General features: G+C 39.5%; 1 protein-coding gene across 11 annotated transcripts in view; it reads left to right on the top strand.

Moving 5' to 3' along the window:
- SNTG2 (syntrophin gamma 2) overlaps positions 1 to 19021 on the top strand; it is a 365214-nt gene that overhangs the window by 330632 nt on the left and 15561 nt on the right. For 10 of the 11 annotated variants that reach the window (XM_060187060.1, XM_060187062.1, XM_060187059.1 and 7 more), the window contains one exon: positions 4101 to 4211. The exons of the other annotated variant lie outside the window; for it this stretch is intronic. In XM_060187060.1, the coding sequence (XP_060043043.1) occupies positions 4101 to 4211 (111 nt within the window). The remainder of the gene's footprint in view (positions 1 to 4100; positions 4212 to 19021) is intronic. 11 annotated transcript variants of the gene reach the window in all.

The raw sequence follows: 19021 nt of genomic DNA, 5'->3' as shown, positions 1-19021 counted from the left end.
AGCCCCACCTCTAGACTACCAGGGTATAGTTCTCCTGAGTTTCCTGGCCAGTTCTCTGCCCTCCACCCCATGGCAGCATGGGGCCTCCTCACTCCTGCTCCAGCCTCTGAGAGGCAGTAGAAATGGAGACTCACAGTTGCATTTGGTGAGCTTTAGGGGAGTCCTTTCCTCCCTTCAGTAGTCTTTTTGTTAGTAAAACAGTCTGAAAGTGGCACCTCAACTGGCAAATTGCTGGACTTACCTGCCACTCAGGAGTAGATATTGGCTTTAGTCCCAGGAATCTCTCCTTAGGCTCCTCTCTGTCCACAAACCACATGTGTTTTCACTTACTGGTGACTTAGTTGGTTCCCAAAGTAGTCTTAGTCTCCTCTTGTGATCTCAGGTGATCTTTGATATTCTTAGTTCATGATGGAGAGGAGATGAGAGAAATGCAGCTGCGACTACTCCAGGAGTACTGCACCACCTCCAGGAGTCCTCACGATAACATTTTAAGTCGTATTCACATTTCCTTTTTTTTGCCCTCTGGATTATACCCAAACAGAAAAGAAGTTGACTTTCTTGTAGGAGAGAACATAAAAATTGACTCTTAGCTGACTATAGAGGACAAAAACTCTCCAACTTCAGGAAAACAGTCAAAGTAAATTCTGTTTAAATACATGGACTCATCATACTTTTATCACAAAGTCTTTCTGTACTATTAGCTGCATTATTACAACCAAAGAATGAAATATTTTCCTGAGCCAGGTGTTCATGTATATAGAATTCACACATTACCTTGTGTGAAGGCTTGGGTTTAATCCTCTAGTCTACACTTGCAGGGGAACAGTGCCATGACCTTACCTCCCCCTCTCCTCCCCTCCTTCCTTCCCCTGATTAAATGAAAAGTAAGTGGACACTAGGACTGGTAGAATTCTCATGTAGGCACTGAGTCCTGGTGATAACCCTAGTGGCAAATATATATATATATATATATATATATATATATATATATATATATATATTTCATTGCTGACATAATAATTCAAATCTGTTACATAAGTAATAAAAGTTATTGTCATTACTGATATCTGCAATCATAAAAGTACAACATAACCATTAGTAAGCTTTCTATTACACAACTGCAAAATCGTTCTCTCATTACAAAACCAGGGGAAAATATTACCTTTTATCTTTTTTTTTTTTTTTTGCAAATTAGGATTACCCAATGTGCAATTAATTGGTGATGGAAAGACTCAGGTGTATCAGGAGTTAGAGCTGTGGTCAGAATCAGGCATCTTGGAGCTCTGTGAATGGAGAACATGTCACAGACTGACCTGCAAAGTCCAATTGTGTTTTGTGCAAGAGCTCAGAGTACTGAAATTAAACTGTTACCCAGGACCGTTTTGAGATAAAATGTGCAGAAATGTCACTGATAATGGAAATGGCAAATTGTTTTTTCTTTTTTAGAAAAATTACCTCTTTAAGTGCAGGAAAGTTCAGTCAGAGTTCACAGACTAGTCTTAGTAACTTGAAAATTAAAAATCATGAGAAGAAATGCTGCCCCTATGAAGTCTTTTCTTCCATTGTCATCTTAATCCAGGTAACTAAAAGAGAGAGAGAGAGGGAGAGAGAGAGAGAGAGAGAGAGAGAGAGAGAACAAAGCACACTACCTACCCATTTACTGCTATGCTGGGATCACTCTTAACTTTTGAGGAGTTGATTAAAGTATGTATATCCCCATAGTAACCTTACCCCAAGACCATATTGTAAATTAGTACCTTACTGGAAGCAAATGCCTGTGGGTTGCACCCCCCCCCCAAACAAATATACCCTTAGGACAGGGTTGGTGTAAAAACAATGTATCAAAAGGTAAGAACAATGCACTCATTAAGACTTCATTGTAGAGCTAATTTTGAATTCTTTAAACAATGAGCAGGGCTTTCGCAAAGGTATTTTTACATTTTTAGTTTGTTTCAACAACTATATATACTATGTAAAATGTAAATTTTAAGGTTATCCTTAGAATTTTACCCTGAGTGTAGACCACTGCTGAGCTCTTTTTTTCTTCATAATGAGCCTTGAACCAACTATAAAGACTGTGATGTCCTTCACAGAGAAATTAGGTCTTAATTGTTTTATGTGGACAGTTTGAGAAAAACTGTAGCAATTCAGAATCCTCTAAGCAGGGGCCAGGTGATGGTATACTTGGCATCTGATTGAGTGCACAAAGTTCAAGCCTCTGGTCCCCATCTGCAAGGGAGAAGCTTCACAAGCAGTGAAGTTGTGTTGCAGGTGTCTCTTTCTCTTTGTATCTCCTCCTTCCATTTCAGTTTCTCTGTCTCTATCTAGTAAATAAACAATAAAAAAAAGAATCCTCCAGGTTCTACTGATGAAACAAGTATGATATCAGATGACTCACAGGAAAGTTAAGGAGTGAGTGGCTAATTTGAAGGATAGGTTTGGGATGTGTTTAAATCTCAGAGGCTGGAATTACAGCCCTTACCTCAACTCTTGGCCGGTATGCTGATATGATGCTCCTTAGTATGGGGGTTATTTATAACTGATCCGTGATTCAGCTGTAGGTACAGTGCCAGAGCACTGTAGAGCCTTCCTCAGTACTGAGCTGTTCACTACTAGATCCTTGCAGGAATATATTGCTGTTGATTTTAATAGGCAGTGGATTTTCTGAATTTCACTGCTAATAGAGGTAGTTGCAGAAGTACAATTTCTGCATGTTCTCATTCTGTGCAGTGGATCATTCTTTTAAAAAATCTATATTTTAATATTTATTTATTTATTTGTTTGATAGTACAGAAATTGAGAGAGAGCCACTTGCAGCACTGCTTCACTTGTGAAGCTTCTCCCCCTGCAGATGGGGAATGGTGGCTTGAACCCTGGTCCTTGCACTTGGTAATGCATGTGCTCAATCAGATGTGCCACCACTCAGCAATCTGGATGAGGTCATTCTGAAAGCACCAGTGAGGCTGAAATATGGCAGCTGACTGCCTCACAGAGCCCTGGGCTCAGCTTCCACATCTGGTAAATGAAAGAGCCAGAATAATAAATAAGACCTAGGGAGTCTCAAAATTCTCACAATCTAGATAGAATATCTGCTTTTTACACTTGACCATGAATTACAAAGACTCTATTTGGCTGCACAATTCAATATAACAGAAATATATAAGGTATACCTTATAGTTTACATGTGGGTGGTGAACTAACCTGTCAGGGTCAGATGGGATTTATCTTCCACATTCTCCCTGCCCTGTCCCAGATAGTTTACCTCTTGTGACACTTAGGGGAAAACAATATGTTCATGATATCAAAATAAATGCTTTTAGTACACTGATAGCCGATAGCTAACTAAAATATAATTGTTCTTCTCTCTTGGGGCTTTTCTGGGAAGATAAAAATTTAATATAATGACATGTCTGTAATTCAAGACTATCCTTTATAAAAGACACCTTTTAAGTCTTTATTTGCTTCAGCCTTTTATTTTATTAAAGAGCTAGAATTTATAGAGGATATCTCATCTCCTAAGTATCTTTGCCAACCTTAAGTAATTTTTGTAACAGTATTAAAAAGTAGTGTGACCTACAGTTTTTCAAATTGGTTCACAAGAAATGAACATGACCTGAATATAGTCCCAGATGGGACCACATTAGTCTGAAAGTTACCCATCATTTGTACTCAAGACTCCATTACACATGTTGTCAGTAGAACTGAGATTTCTGGTGGATTTTTAAAGGAGAAAAGAGAGCAACAGTTTGTGATGCTTCTAGACTATGAACAATGGGTCATCAGAGAAAATGACTAAGAGCAGAGAAGAGGACAGAGAGAAGGCAAAGAGATCAGGTTGAGGCAGCTGTGCCTAGCTCACTGGTGTGGTCACTGTGAGGAGAGAGGGGAGAGCATCAGAAAGGTGTTGGTTTGAGGTCACTTTGCAGTGATTGAAGAATGAACAGGTGAGGGTTCTGGCAAGTTCCACATGTTCAACGCAGGTAAGAAGATTAAGCACATCTCAGCATTTATTGAAATAGATGATTGCCTGTACAGGGAGATAGTAATTAAATAAATGAGCTCCTGTGTCTGAATTGCTAATCACCTTCATTCTTTTACAGAATGTACTCTGGAGGTTTAAATTCTCTCAACTTAAGGGATCTTCAGATGATGGAAAAACTCGAGTAAAGCTGCTATTTCAGAATCTAGACACCAAACAAATTGAAATGAAGGTAGGGAACATAGCTCACCTGACCATGTAACCACCTAGAATAAAAAATACACTGTTCAACAGACAGAAATTTCTGTTCTACCTGCAGATGGAAATAAGCAATATATTTTGCCATATAAGCCCTCCTCAAATCTTGACATAAGGATATAGGGAAACCTGTGTTGTTTCTCCTACTAGAAATAAATAAATCCTTGCTAGAGACTGAGTGGTGGTGCACCTGGTTGAGCACACGTTACAGTGCACAGGACCAGGGCTCAAGCCCCCAGTCCCCACCTGCAGGGGGAAAGCTTCACGAGTGTGAGTGTTGAAGCAGGGCTACAGGTGTCTCCCTGTCTTTCTCTTTCTGTCTCCCCCTTCCCTCTCAATTTCTGGCTGTCTCTATCCAATAAACATAATACAAAAAGAAATTAAAAAAGAAACATCCTTGCTCTAAAATTATGATATTTGGCATAATATTATTTGTCTGCTAAAAACTGCAAATTTCAGGGGTCAGGTGGTGGTGCAGTGGGTTAAGCGCATGTGGCACAAAGTGCAGGGACCCGCATAAGGATCCCGGTTCAAGCCCCCGGCTCCCCACCTGCAGGGGAGTCGCTTCACAGGCGGTGAAGCAGGTCTGCAGGTGTCTATCTTTCTCTTCCCCTCTCTGTCTTCCCCTCCTCTCTCCATTTCTCTCTGTCCTATCCAACAACGAACAACATCAACAGTAGCAATAATAATAACCACAACGAGGCTACAACAAGAAGAGCAACAAAAAAAAGGGGGGGGAATGACCTCCAGGAGCAGTGGATTCATGGTGCAGGCACCAAGCCCAGCAACAACGCTGGAGGGAAAAAAATGCAAATTTCTTGGTACAGAGCAGGAAATCTATCTTTAAAAAATATTCAGTAAGTCAGAGGAAAGACAATGGCACAACTGGTGAGTATATATATATATATATATATATATATATATATATATATATATATATAATGCTCAAGTTGCCTAGGTTCAAGCCCTTAGTCCTCTTATGCAGGGGGGAAGCTTCACAAATGATGGAGCAGTGCTGTCGGTCTCTCTATACCTCCTTCTCCCACTTCAGTGTCTCTCTGTTTCTATGAAATAATAAATAAAATATTTAGAAGTGTGTGTATATATGTGTATATATATATATATATATAGTCAAATATATGTGGTGCATCATCTGTAATATTAAGAAAAACTGCTATGCTGATTGAAAAGACAGCAGACATAACTTACAAGTTCTTTGCAGTGAGTTACTATTTTAACATCAAGTTTTGATTTTTCCATGTTTTATGTATACATTTATTGTCAGCAACCCAGTCCCACTTTAATCTCAAGACACATTAAAGGATAAATTTAGTACACTAAAGAAAAATAAAGAAAGGAATTTGAGAGCCATGAAGATACATTTGACTGGAAACAGATTGTTAACACTTGGCATGTGTATTTTCTTATGAAATATGTCAGAGACATATCACACATGACATTGTTATATGTGAATATTTAGCTACATTTTTAACATCTCTTTATTTAATCTAATAAAGTCAAGTTTAACAAGGAACTGTGATAGGATCTATATTTATTTAACCAGAGAGGGGAGGGGAGGAGGGTGAGAGAGAGAAAGAGAGAGAGAGAGAGAGAACAAACCACTGTTATCTATTTTTATTTGATGGTAAGGACTGAACCCAGATGTTCATGCATGGAAGCCTTAAACTCTACTTCTTAAATAGAGTTCTTAAGCCTCTTTCATTTAACTCTGATAAAACACTTAATATTGTGTTATATGAAAAAGCCTTATACAACCGTTGTCCCAGGGCACATGTTTTGGGAATGTTCATCTATTATATTTATATGTGAATGTCCTTTTAATAGTCAACACTTATTCAATTAGATTTAAGTTTATATTCTCTCAATGCTTTTGATGATGATCTGTAATAATGAAAATAATAGGCATGTTAAACACTCTAAACCAGACTGTTTGAAATATGTTACATTAAATTGGAGACATGTTTAAAAAAGTTTTAATTTCTTTGTGGCATTATTAGTTGTCAGTTGATGAGAAGGAGAAAGCCCTTGAAAGTCATAGAAACCACAAGGATGTACATAGCATCTATTAGTCTTGAATCTTAAACAATCTTTAGGAGTTCCTTTATTATATAAATACAAATTTGCAAGTACAGTCTTGTGACTACACACAGAAGTGAATGTGAGACACAAGTGAATCCTAATAAAGCCAAACTAAACACATCTCCATTCCAACTCCCTCTTCACCAGACTACCGAATTGCATGCAGGTCCACAACCACCCTCTCCGAGGGCTGGGCTGGAAAAAAAAAAATGAACAGAGACAAAGGTCTTAATGAATGACAAGTAAAGTAAGACCAGGTGGGGACATACCCGGCTCCTACCAGACTTTGAAATGGCCTGTGTTGTGTTGACCCTAAGGCTGAAATATCACTAGGGGAGAAAGCACATGATGATAAAGACAACTTGCTGGATATTCCATTGTACAAATGTGCATCTGAGGGCCAGGAACAAATAGTGCATGAATAGCAGTGGTCATTTCATGAAATTACCTTTAAACTTTTTCATTTATTATAGTCTGTGAGATAGAAATGGGAGGAAAATGCCCAAAGCTAAGTCAAACCCCATGAGAAGTTTTGAAGTTGATGCTCAATCTAAACAAAGCATTGAGACTCAACAACAAACTGTTGGGGCTGAGGATGTGGAAGCAATTCATATATTAGATATAAGTGGGCTATTTCATTAGTAACCTGGAGCACTACGTTGTTAGAATACATCAGTTAGCTGGGGGGGCCAAAGATGGCGCATCTGGTTGAGTACACATTACAATGCTCAAGAATCCAGGTTCAAGCCCCTGGTCCCCACATGCAGGGGGAAAGTTTTATGAATGGCGAATTAGGGCTGAAGGTGTGTCTCCCTATCTGCCCTCTCCTCTTAATTTATGAATGTCTCTATCCAACAAGTAAAGATAAAAAAAAATAGATATATTTAGTGACTGGGAGGTATCACAGTGGCTAAAGCATTAGACTTTCAAGCATGAGGTCCTGAGTTAAACCCCAGGTAGTACATGTATCAGAATGATGTCTGGTTCATTCTCTCTCTCCTCCTATCTTTCTCATGAATAAATAGATAATTTTTTTAAGATTTTTTTTTCCTCCAGGGTTATTACTGGGCTCGGTGCCTGCACCATGAATCCACCGCTCCTGGAGGCCATTTCTCCCCCCCTTTTTTTGTTGCCCTTTTTGTTGTAGCCTTGTTGTGGTTATTATTATTGCCATTGTTGATGTTGTTCATTGTTGGATAGGACAAAGAGAAATGGAGAGAGGAGGGGAAGAGAGAGAGGGGGAGAGAAAGATAGACACCTGCAGACCTGCTTCACTGCCTGTGAAGCGACTCCCCTGCAGGTGGGGAGCCGGGGGCCTCAAACCGGATTCTTTATGCGGGTCCCTGCGCTTTGCGCCACATGCGCTTAACCCACTGTGCCACCGCCCGACCCCGATAAAATATTTTTTAAAAATGTGTCAATTATCCATAAGTCTCATATAAAACAGTGTTCTTATTAATATAAATGTCTCATTTATATTTGATAATTGTGAAGCAGTTTTTCTTTTAATATTTATTAATATTTTCCTGAATATTTAACCGAATAACTGTCTTAGTATATGAGGAACTGTGTGAACCTTTCCTAGAATTTGAAGGTGGGTTTTGGGATTTGGGGCCACAATATGGGACTTTTATTATTTCTTGGACCAGTTCCACAATGATTCCATGTACTTGGGACTTTGGGGTTGCAATATGTTTTAAAGAAAGTTTGTGCTTCTTTTCTGCTTACACAATTCCTCATTTAAAAAAAAACAAAACAAAGTATAGTGTAAATATATTTTGCTAATGAAGGACTTACTTTCCAGCTTCTCACTCAATTGGCCATGTGTTGTTTGAATTAGAGTTGATGGACAAGTAATAGATTTGGAGCTCTTGCCTAATTTGTATTATTATTTTAGATAGCAGTAGAGAGGGAGGTAAGTGCAGGGGTGGGGATGTGGTAGAGAGGAAAACAGAGAAAGACCTCAGCATTCAAGCTTTCTTCAATTTGTGTGTAGGTAGGCATGTGGTGACAGACTGGATGGGTCACACAAATGGGAAAACAGCACACTAGCCAAGTGAGCTAATTTTTATATTTATTTTCCCTTTTTTTTTGCCCATGTTTTTTTGTTGTTATAGTTATTATTATTGATGTCCTCATTGTTAGATAGGACAGAGAGAAATGGAGAGAGGAGGGGAAAGTAGAGGGGTAGAGACAGATAGACACCTGTAAACCTGCTTCACTGCCTATGAACGGACTTCCCTGGAGGCGAGGAACCGGGGGCTCAAACCGAGATCCTTCTGCTGGTCCTTGCACTTTGCACCACTTGCACTTAACCGGCTGCACTAGCGCTCGACTCCCCCAAGTGAGCTATTTCTAAAGTCCTTCATCAAGCTTACTACATATATTCTGTGTATAGTACAGTGGGTTTCACATATTTGTTTTCATTTCTGCCTCTGAACTAGTCTTCCAGAGGACAATTTTAATTTTTGTTTTCACTAAATAATGTCTTTTAAATAAATTAATGAAAAAAAGTTCCAATTGGTATTGAAAGAACTGCCAAATGTACTTTAAAACTGTGTCAGTTTCATAGGATAATTTTATTCGTAGTATAAATTATTCATAGTATAATTATTAAAATTAAGATTTTATTATTTGGTATAACTGTAAACATAAAGTGTTGATATTCCCATATATGTGCTCATGGAAGATCATTGAAGGCAATTCAGTTTAATGAAGAACAGTTATATCGGTGGGAGAAACAAAATAGCATGTGTCTTTGACTTTCCCTCCTTAGCATCACTCAAAAAAAAAAAGAGTGAAGATAACTCTACTGACAGTTACTCCTCTGCGAGTCAGTCCTGTGGGTGAAAGATGAAGAGGGAGCATTGCTTCAAGCTATAGGACTTAGGCAAACAAAGAACTCTGGTCTGCCTCTGGAAGGAAGAGTTGACTGCTGAGCTTGCTTTACAAAGAGCATTGAAACCCACACCACTTATTATTGATAGAACTGAATTGGTAGTTCTAAAAAACCTATTTCAGAAACCAAATGATGCAGAGACAGGACATAACCAACAAGAAGTGTCTTCTGAAAGAAAATGTCCTGTCTTCCTGATCACAAACCAGGGACTTGTACATTCTCCTCACAACAGAAGATGTGACATGGAAGCACTCTTAACAAAAAAGGAGTAAGCTGCTCTGAAGTGCAGTCTCCTTTTGAAGTATATCAGTTATTTCTGAAGTTGTATTTTAGTTTGTTCTCAAGGAAAATAGAACAAAGCCAAAACTTTCCTTATCACTTCTTCTTCCAGCCTTCTTTTCCCTTCCTTACACTTGCCTATCATTTTCCTTCCTTCCATCCTTCCTTCCTTCCATCCTTCCTTCTTTCTTTTTTCATTCCTTCCTTCCTTCCTTCTTTCCTTTTTTCCTTCCTTCCTTCCTTTTTTTCCTTCCTTCCTCCCTTCCTTCCTCCCTTCCTTCTTTCCTTCCTTCCTTCCTCCCTCCCTCCCTCCCTCCTTGCCTCCCTTCCTTCCTTCCTCCCTTCCTTTCTCCCTCCCTCCCTCCCTCCCTCCCTTCCTCCCTCCCTCCCTCCTTCCTTGCCTCCCTCCTTTCCTCCCTTCCTTCCTCCCTCCCTCCCTCCCTTCCTTCCTTCCTTCCTTCCTTCCTTCCTTCCTTCCTTCCTTCCTTCCTTCCTTCTCATTTCTTTGCCTCCAGGTTTATCCCTGAGGCTTGGTGCAAGCACGAAGAATCCACTGCTCCACTGCTCTTGGGGGCCATTTTTTTTTTTTGATAGAACAGAGAGAAATTTAAAGGGGAGAGAGAGATAGAGAAGGAGAAAGAGAGACACCTGCAGCCCTGCTTCACTGCTTGTGAAGTGACTCCCCTGCAGGTGGGGAGCTGGGGGCTTGAACTGGAATCATTGTAAGGGTTCTCCGACCCACCCCCTCTTCTCATTTCTTTAAGGTTCTGATCTGTGCGACCCCCAGCTGCAGGTTAGTAAGATAAGTTTACTTCAAAAACAAAGTAGCAACTTATAATTAGTAGATTTTCAACTACATTGCTGTTTGGGCTGTGTCTATGGTGGCCATTATTTAGTTTTCACACTAACAATAAAAAGCACAGTTTTAGGGGGTCCAGTGGTAGCACAGCAGGTTAAACACACATGGCTCAAAGTGCAAGGACCGCAGAAGGATCCTAGTTCGAGCTCCTGGATACCCACCTGCAGGGGAGTCGCTTCGCAAGTGGCGACGCAGGTCTGCAGGTGTCTATTTTTCTCTACCCCCTATGTCTTTCCTTCCTCTCTCTCTGTCCTACCCAACAACAATGACATCAATAACAACAATAATAATAACTGCAACAAATGGGAAAAAAACGGCCTCCAGAAGCAGTGGATTCTTAGTGCAGGCACGGAGCCCCAGCAATAACCCTGGAAAAAAAAAAAAAAAAAAAAGAACAGTTGAGCTGCTTTTCTTAGCAGTAGCAAATACCATGTACCATGTTTCTCCAGATACATTCTAGATAGTTAGATTTGAAGGTGGGGATTTTAGTACAGCTCAAACCACTGCTGCTCAGCTCTTAGGGGAACCCTGTGGAGTTAGCAGACATTAGAGATGCAAGTTGGAACTTCAGGTCTAGATGTAAATTGACTACAGGGTTTAGATGACTGGATCTAAAAACCTATCATCACTCACTTTAAAACTGTGCCAATAAAGTGCACAGTTTCTTTGACCTGAAACCTCTGACTACAAAATTGTTATTTTCTCATTTTCTGGATTAAGCCAGTGGCATGTCTACCAGGTGAAACAGAGCCAGTGGGCTCAGCAACTCCTAGTCTCCCTTCCACATTAGAAAATCCTTACTCTCTGGATGTGGTACAAGAAGGTATGCCTCTCTTGACCCTGGCTGTTTGCAGAACTGATTTAAGGCCAATGTTAACCTGGTCTGGTCCCACCAAACCACCTCAAGCTGCAATTTCTAATCTGCTGGCCTTGGATTCTACTTCACATCTCCTCCTGTGAAGTTATTCCTTTTCCTAAAGGGCTTTCAAGTGTTTGTTGTTTCCCAGGGTCTCTGCTGGAACTCAGACCTCTGCTAATGTTGGGAAAGGTCCAAAGTTGACATTTAAAATTTGAAGGAGAGAGAAAAACACAGATTTGCATAATACTACAGAATGTGGAACAAAATCCTGAAGTCAGAATGACCCTAGAACACAAAGGAGCTAACTGAATGACCTTCCCACCATCCCCCGGGTATCTTAAAACTTCCATTTTATTTTCTTTTGTCATTTTATTGGGGGCAGGGGAATAATGGATTACAGTCCTCTTGATGACACATGGGTACATATCATCTCTCCATGAGAGGTGACTATAAAACACTATCACTCCACCATCATACATCAGGATCTTAAAGCCTGCCCCAGCCCACTACACATACTTCCCTTTCCTGAAGTCTTTTGCTTTGGTGCAAAATGCCTTCTGTCACAATCAGTTCTTCTCTCCAGATTGCAATCTGTCAGTAGTGAGTTCCCTTTTCGTAGTGATGTTTATATGATGCTGTATGTAGATCCCTCTATCACCATGATGACACTGAACATGCTTTCCTAGCATGGAAAATCTGGATTGTCCATCTGTTCGTGTATCCCTAGCCCTGAACCAACCTGCAACTTTTTCAACCATTAATTGTTCCTTTCAAGTACTTGTTCATGCACATTCTTTGAAAGGGGTCTTGACAGAATGAACTTCCTGGATGCCCTTTTATCAGCACTCTTAGTATTTTTAGCCTGTGCAATCTGATTCTTTTTCCTTTGTGCAATGCCCACCTTTGGGCATTGCAGATGGGAAAGATTATTCATTAGTGATTTAGATGACTTAAGATCTAGATATTCCCATGGTGAATCAAGAAAAATAAATGTTTCTTTTCTTTTCTTTGAAAGGACAGAGAGAAATTGAGAAGTGAGTGGTGATAGAGAGCGAGAAAGGGAAAGAAATGCCTTCAGCACAGCTTCACCACTAATGAAGCTTCCCCCTGTAGGTGAGGGCTGGCGGCTTGACCCTGAGTCCTTGGGCATGGTAATATGTGAACTTAAAGGTTTCCTTACTTTTAAACACTTAAAGCTTTAAAAATAAACAAAAAAATTAACCAAGTTCTCTAGGCAAATTGGCCAGAGTAGTTATAGAAAATAAAAAAATGCGGGAGTCGGGCTGTAGAGCAGTGGGTTAAGCGCAGGTGGCGCAAAGCACAAGGACCGGCATAAGGATCCCGGTTCGAACCCCGGCTCCCCACCTGCAGGGGAGTCGCTTCACAGGCGGTGAAGCAGGTCTGCAGGTGTCTATCTTTCTCTTCCCCTCTCTGTCTTCCCCTCCTCTCTCCATTTCTCTCTGTCCTATCCAACAACAACAATAATAACTACAACAAAAAAAAACAACAAGGGCAACAAAAGGGAATAAATAAATTAAAATAATAAATAAATAAATAAAAGAAAAAATGCGTATTTAATACATGTTTTGGTATTTGTGGAACATTTAGAAGTCAATTCAAATATTAATTTTCTATCAAATCAATTTGATTAGCCCTTTGACCTAAGACTTGGGAATTTTTATTCATTCATGATTTTATCTTGCGAAAATGTCTAAGATGTAAGTTTTAAATGTGTATAGATGCTCCGAGAACATGACTTCTTAGTACTATCTCTCTTGTAAGATAGAAACACAACTGATAAGTTCCCTACTGGGAGAAAGGCAAATTTCATTGATTTGTATTTCAATTATATTATATGTATGTTTTATTGACCTAGTCAGCTAAGTCCTATTCTTAGGCCTTTTTTATTTATTTGTTTTTGCATTTTGGTGGAGGCATCTCTGTTATCCAGGTAATTCAGACATCAAATTAATGTTGGATTTGTTGTTGAAGTATTAAAAAAAAAGATATTGCTAAATAAAAAGACAAAATAGGCCTCTTTTGGAAAATTCATCAAGTAAATAAGTCTTTGCAATAGTGCCTATGATGAATTTTTTAGATTAAAATGTAAAGCATTTGATTGTGCCAACTGAAGTCAGACAGTCTGGATTCTTCTGACAACTTTCTTCTTGCTTTCCCTTCAGTCTTCCTTTCTGTTTTCATTTAGTTTTGACCAGAGTCCCACTGAGCTCTGGCTATTGGAGGTACAGGGTATCAAATTTGGGATTTTTGCATACAAGTTCTATATGCTGCTACTGCACCATTGCAACAGCCTCTGGAGCAATTATCACAGTTGTATAGATGGGAAACTGAAATTCAGAAATCTTTATGGGATGTTGGTAGATAAATCCATACCCCTGGCCTGTTTCTATCTTTCCCTAGTAGGGCAACTCTCTGGAGAGGTGGGGTTCCAGGACACATTGGTGAGGTTGTCTACCAAAGGAAGTCAGGTTGGTATCATTGTAGTATCTGCATCTTGGTGTCTGAAAAGCATTAAGATATAAAGAAGAACAAATTGTTTAATAACCAAAAACCTATAAGATGAGATTTGAGGTATCCATTTTGCAAAAGCTAGAAAGTCTATTTTAGGTATATTCCAAGGGGCCCATGACTTTACTAATTTTCCCTGAGCCTGACAGCTAACATGCAGATGGGATAAAGGTATTGTCTGAGGATATGGTGTCACAGTTGGAAATAGGACTAGAAAGATGGATCAGAGAAGAGAGCAGCTCCCAAATATGGGGATAGTGTATAAATACCGCTAACTAAAAACCCCATCAATCTGATCTGGGAACCATATTCATATTCAGCCCAGGAGCCTGTGTAAGCTCTGCATCCCTGTAGGTCTGAGCTCACATTCTGAAGTCATAGATAGTAACATTCTAGGCTGCACTCATTTCAGGACCAGTCTTCGAGATGCAGAGTATGCTGACCCAGCCTCCATTTGGAGAGTGGGGCAGTCCCTACCATTGTTGTTCCACATTGAGGGTTAGGTCCCCACAAGAAGGTCCACTATGTTCTTCCTGATGGAGATGACTAGTGATAGTGGAGAGAGGGATCTGTTAGAGGTCTAGACCTACCATGTCTTTGTGGGAATCTCAGTCTTTCCTGTCTAGGGCCCCAGATGATGGGGTGGCCTCGTAGTGACCAAAAGAGACATCATTGAAGTATGCTGGTCTCTTGTCCTTAACCAGCTTTTATAGTCCCTACCTTGTCAGACAAAGCCTTAGCATGACTGAGGGAAGTAAAATAGGAAGTCATTGGGGAGGGTCTCTAGATCTAAGCAGAAACTATTTGATTAAGTTCTTTGTCTTTTCTAGGTCTTTCTACTTGCTTGCTGCACTTACTGAGTCACTGCAAACTATGGCACACTTTTACATTAAAGTATATATTTTCCCCTAACTTATGGATACATGTGCACATGTGCTCTGTCTCATGGGCCCTGACATCTATCTAGGTTCCGTGGCTTTTCTAGGAAGTGCAGCATCCAAAATAGAACTAAGGAGGCTATGAGCTAAGAAAGGTCTCACCAGAGTAATGGAGCTGCAGGGTTGACATTCCACACCTGGCATCTCTGGACACAATCCGAAGTGCAACATATCAAGGTGGTGCTGGTTGCAGTGATTTGGTTGAGATCAGAAGACGCAGTATCAAGTGGTATGGATCGAGAGAAGCATGCAGCAAGCCACTATTTGATGGAAGGAAGGAATTTAATGATCAGGTTGGCTTCAGTGATGATAACTGTTTTTTTTTTAAAAAAAAAACTGTGTCAGAATTTATATAATATAAAAATTTCTGTTTCAACTACTTTAACTGTAACATTCAATATATTTGAACTGCTGTTATCATCAGAGTCCGTCTGCAGAAGTATTCATCTTTCCCAAACTGAACCTCAGTCTCTATTAAACACTAACTTTCCCTTCCTTTACCTGAGTTCCTAGTAACTTCTAATTTATGTCTCTATTGATTTTCTTATCCTGAGTGACAAGTATAGATGAAATCGTGTAATTAATGACCTCTTGTGTCTGGTTCTTCTGATTTCTTTGCAGTACATACCTAGGAGTAGAGTTACTAGGTCATAAGACAATTTATTTTATTCTTTTATTTTTACTTCATTATTACTTTAATGAGAGAGAAATGCAGAGAGAATAATACAGTAAGACCAGAGCACTGCTCAGCTCTAGCTTGTGGTGGTATGAGGGATTGAACCTGGGACCTGGGAGCCTCAGGCATGAGAGCCTGTTTGCATAATCATTATGCTGTCTCTTCCACCTGGTCATGCACTAATCTGATGTTTAACTATTTGAGTAGCTGTTGAAGTGATTTCCATGAAGTGAATCCATTTTATATTTCCACTAGCAATGTTTGAGGGCTCCTATTTCTCTACAACCTCACCAATGCTTTTTTAAACCATTTATTTATTTATTTATTTATTTATTTATTTATTTATTTATTTATTTATTTATTATAACCACTCTACTAGGGGTAAGGAGGTATTCCATTGTGACTTTTCCTTATATTTCTATGATGAGTAGTGTGTTGAACATCTTGTCATATACTTAGTTGATTGTTTCCGTCATTTCTTTGAGGGTAAATGTCATTTAATTTTATTGCCATATTTATCAAGGTGGTTGTTTGTCTTTCTGTTGTTGAGCTGTAGGAGTTCTTCACACAGTCTGGATATTAAACCAGATGCATAATTTCCAAATATGTTCTAGCATTCTGTAGCTTGTCTTTCCATTTTCTTTAAGATGACCTTTGCGCTGAAGGTTTTAACTTGGTGAAGTGCAATTAATCTGATTATTGTAATGCGACTGTCTTTGTTGGGCTGAGCTTCACTGAAGGGAGACAGACAACCAGGGACTCATGGCTGAGCTGTACGCAGTATCTCTTTATTGATGCAGAACACAGCGCAATCTAAACCAAGCTAAGCTAAACTAAAACTAATATACTTACCAAGTAGGGTGTAAACAGGATGTGATGTAGAGAGGTTGGAAAGAAAAGTGACTGGTGAAAATCAGGGTGTGACAAGGAGAGGGGGCGGGGCAGGTGAGAATTCTACTACTGAACCACCAATGCCCTGGAGGGAGGGTGGTGCTTAGTTAACAGTGGTTTATGTAAATAGACGGCAGGCATGCTGGTGCTTAGTTAACAATGGTTATGTAAATAGGATACAGTGTTAAGCAGGGGGGATTAAACCAAATGAAACAGAAGGGGTTTTTAGAAGCAGAATTAGAAGCATACCAACATGTCTTATTTTAAATTTCTGGTGAATGATACAAATCAGGTATTTGGGATCACAACTCCCACAAGGACAGTTGATATTTTGTTTGTATTTTTACAGATTATAGCATGAGATGTCTTTGCTAGTGTGCTTTCAAACTGAGTGGGAGACTCATCATGTCTCATAAGTAAAGGGATGTGCACATTGTGATAAGCAGGATTGTTTTTTATTTGTGAGTTTTAAATTGATGCATAACAAGTGAAAAAGCTGCACACAGCTGCCACCTCAGCTGTGCTTGGAAATAACAGCTTAAACCCACTGTGACTAAAACCCTCTGTAGCCCAAAGGCCATTTTAAAGTGCCTTGATGACTGCGGGGTTGTTTTCCTGCTCTAAGATTCTGAACAGTTCCAGTTTCTGAAGTGCTGTGAGATTATTGGCTGAATCAAACTGAAGGCGACAGCTACCTCAGTCCCACTGTGGCACACAGCATCTGATTATCATGCCAGGAATGGACAGCTCCTGCAGGATTTCCAGACGCACCTTCTTTGCAAGACCTCACTGTAAGAAGTAAATAAAAGGAAAGCAATAAATCTACCTCTAAGCTCAGACTTTCCATTCCCATCCTAAATGCAAAGGAAACATTTCTTGAAGGGAAACAAATTTAATCTACCCAAGCTTTTCTATGTTTATGAAGCTGAAGGAAGGGTTTACAGAATTCTGCTTCTCCCTTGGCATTTTTCATGTGAACAAACATACTTGCAATATTCAAGCAGAGGGCTCTCCATCTGGAAAGTTAAACTGTGGAACATGATGCAAAGAACTGCACAAAAGGAAGTTAATTTGAAATTCAGTGATGGCAAAAACCTCATCTGTCTTCCACTGTCAAAGAAGTGGGTCGACCCCACCATGTTTCTTTCTCTGCCCCCACCAACTAGTTGGAGGTAACGAAAATCTCATATTTGATGATTTTGCTAATTTGACTAACATAACTGCTAGCCTCAGGTAACTTGGAGAGGCAATTCAAAGATCCATGGGGCTGTGTTTCTGTTACCTAGAAAATTAGAGTAAGGCAATTTTCATGCAAACACGTGTCTGACCTGGCATTTAAGCAAATGAGACATCACCTAGGAGCCTGTTTATTAAATGCCACTATTAATCCCTTCCAAGATATGAAGAGAAAATCATTTCCTGTCAATCAAGGAGAAATTCTTCATGAACTGGGCTATAATTTTTTTCTGTATATAATATAGAGCTACAATTCTGCTAGGATTTAATACAGAATAAATAACAAAGTACTGTTGTGCAAGACATTTCTAAACAGTGAGGACTGCTGTGTATCCAAACAAAAAGAACCAGACTGAAAATTTCTCTCATGCATTTTCTTCCAAAATGACACAGTTCATAAAAAAATAAAATAAAATTGGCATAAAGTGATGTTCTACATCAGATTGAACATGACAATGTTAAGTACTATTGCATTAAGGATAGGGACATTTATTTTGCTATCACTTCCCCTTCTTTCCTAAATGAGAAGACATACTTTGTCTATGATAACTAATATATTGAATTAGCATATAACTTTTCTCACTGACCCAGTTACAATGAACTTCCCTCCCAGTGTATCCATAACAAAATACCCCATTTTACTGCCGAAGTAGCTGACACTAATAAGCTAAATGATTTGACTAGACACACATGATTGAGTGTGCACATTATAATGCTTAAGGACCCAGGTTCAAGCTCCTGCTCCCCTGCTACAGGGGGAAAGCTTCATAAGTGGTGAGCAGTACTGAAGGTGTCTCATTTTCTTTCCCTTTCTTTCTTTCCATTTCTCACTATCTTTATCCATTAAACAAAATATTTTAATATTTATTTATTTATTCCCTTTTGTTGCCCTTGTTTTTTATTGTTGTTGTAGTTATTGTTGTTGTCGTTGTTGGATAGGACAGAGAGAAATGGAGAGAGAAGGAGAAGACAGAGAGGGGGAGAGAAAGAGAGACACCTGCAGACCTGCTTCAGTGCTTGTGAAGCGACTCCCCTGCAGGTGGGGAGCCAGGAGCTCGAACTGGGACCCTTCCACGGGTCCTTGTGCTTTTTGCCACCTATGCTCAACCCACTGTGCTACCGCCCGATTCCCAACAAAATATTTTTTAAAAAATGATTTGTCCAGATAGTTTTGGTATGTTGTTTCATATTTTACAGGTATAGCCTCACTTTTTCCCTCATCTTCAGTAGCAATTTATTGAATGAATGTTGATTTATAGGATTGTTCTTATAAGGAAGATACATTTCCATATTTCCCTAGGACAGATATCAGTCCATTTCATTCTCTAACAAACCATCATCCTGTTCCACTACAAGAACTCCAATCCCCAACCTCCCTTTAGTGCTCCTTCCTCCCCCCTTCATAGTCCTCAAATCTGCTGTGATAGACAATAGCCCATTGAAAATTCATTATGTATTGTCCTCTATTTTTTCTTAGATCACACTTTTGAGTGGCATCATCCAATATTCATTCTTATC

The sequence above is a fragment of the Erinaceus europaeus genome, chromosome 3 (assembly GCF_950295315.1).
Source record: "Erinaceus europaeus chromosome 3, mEriEur2.1, whole genome shotgun sequence".
NCBI lineage: Eukaryota > Metazoa > Chordata > Mammalia > Eulipotyphla > Erinaceidae > Erinaceus > Erinaceus europaeus.
This window is presented reverse-complemented; position numbering and strand designations above follow the sequence as displayed.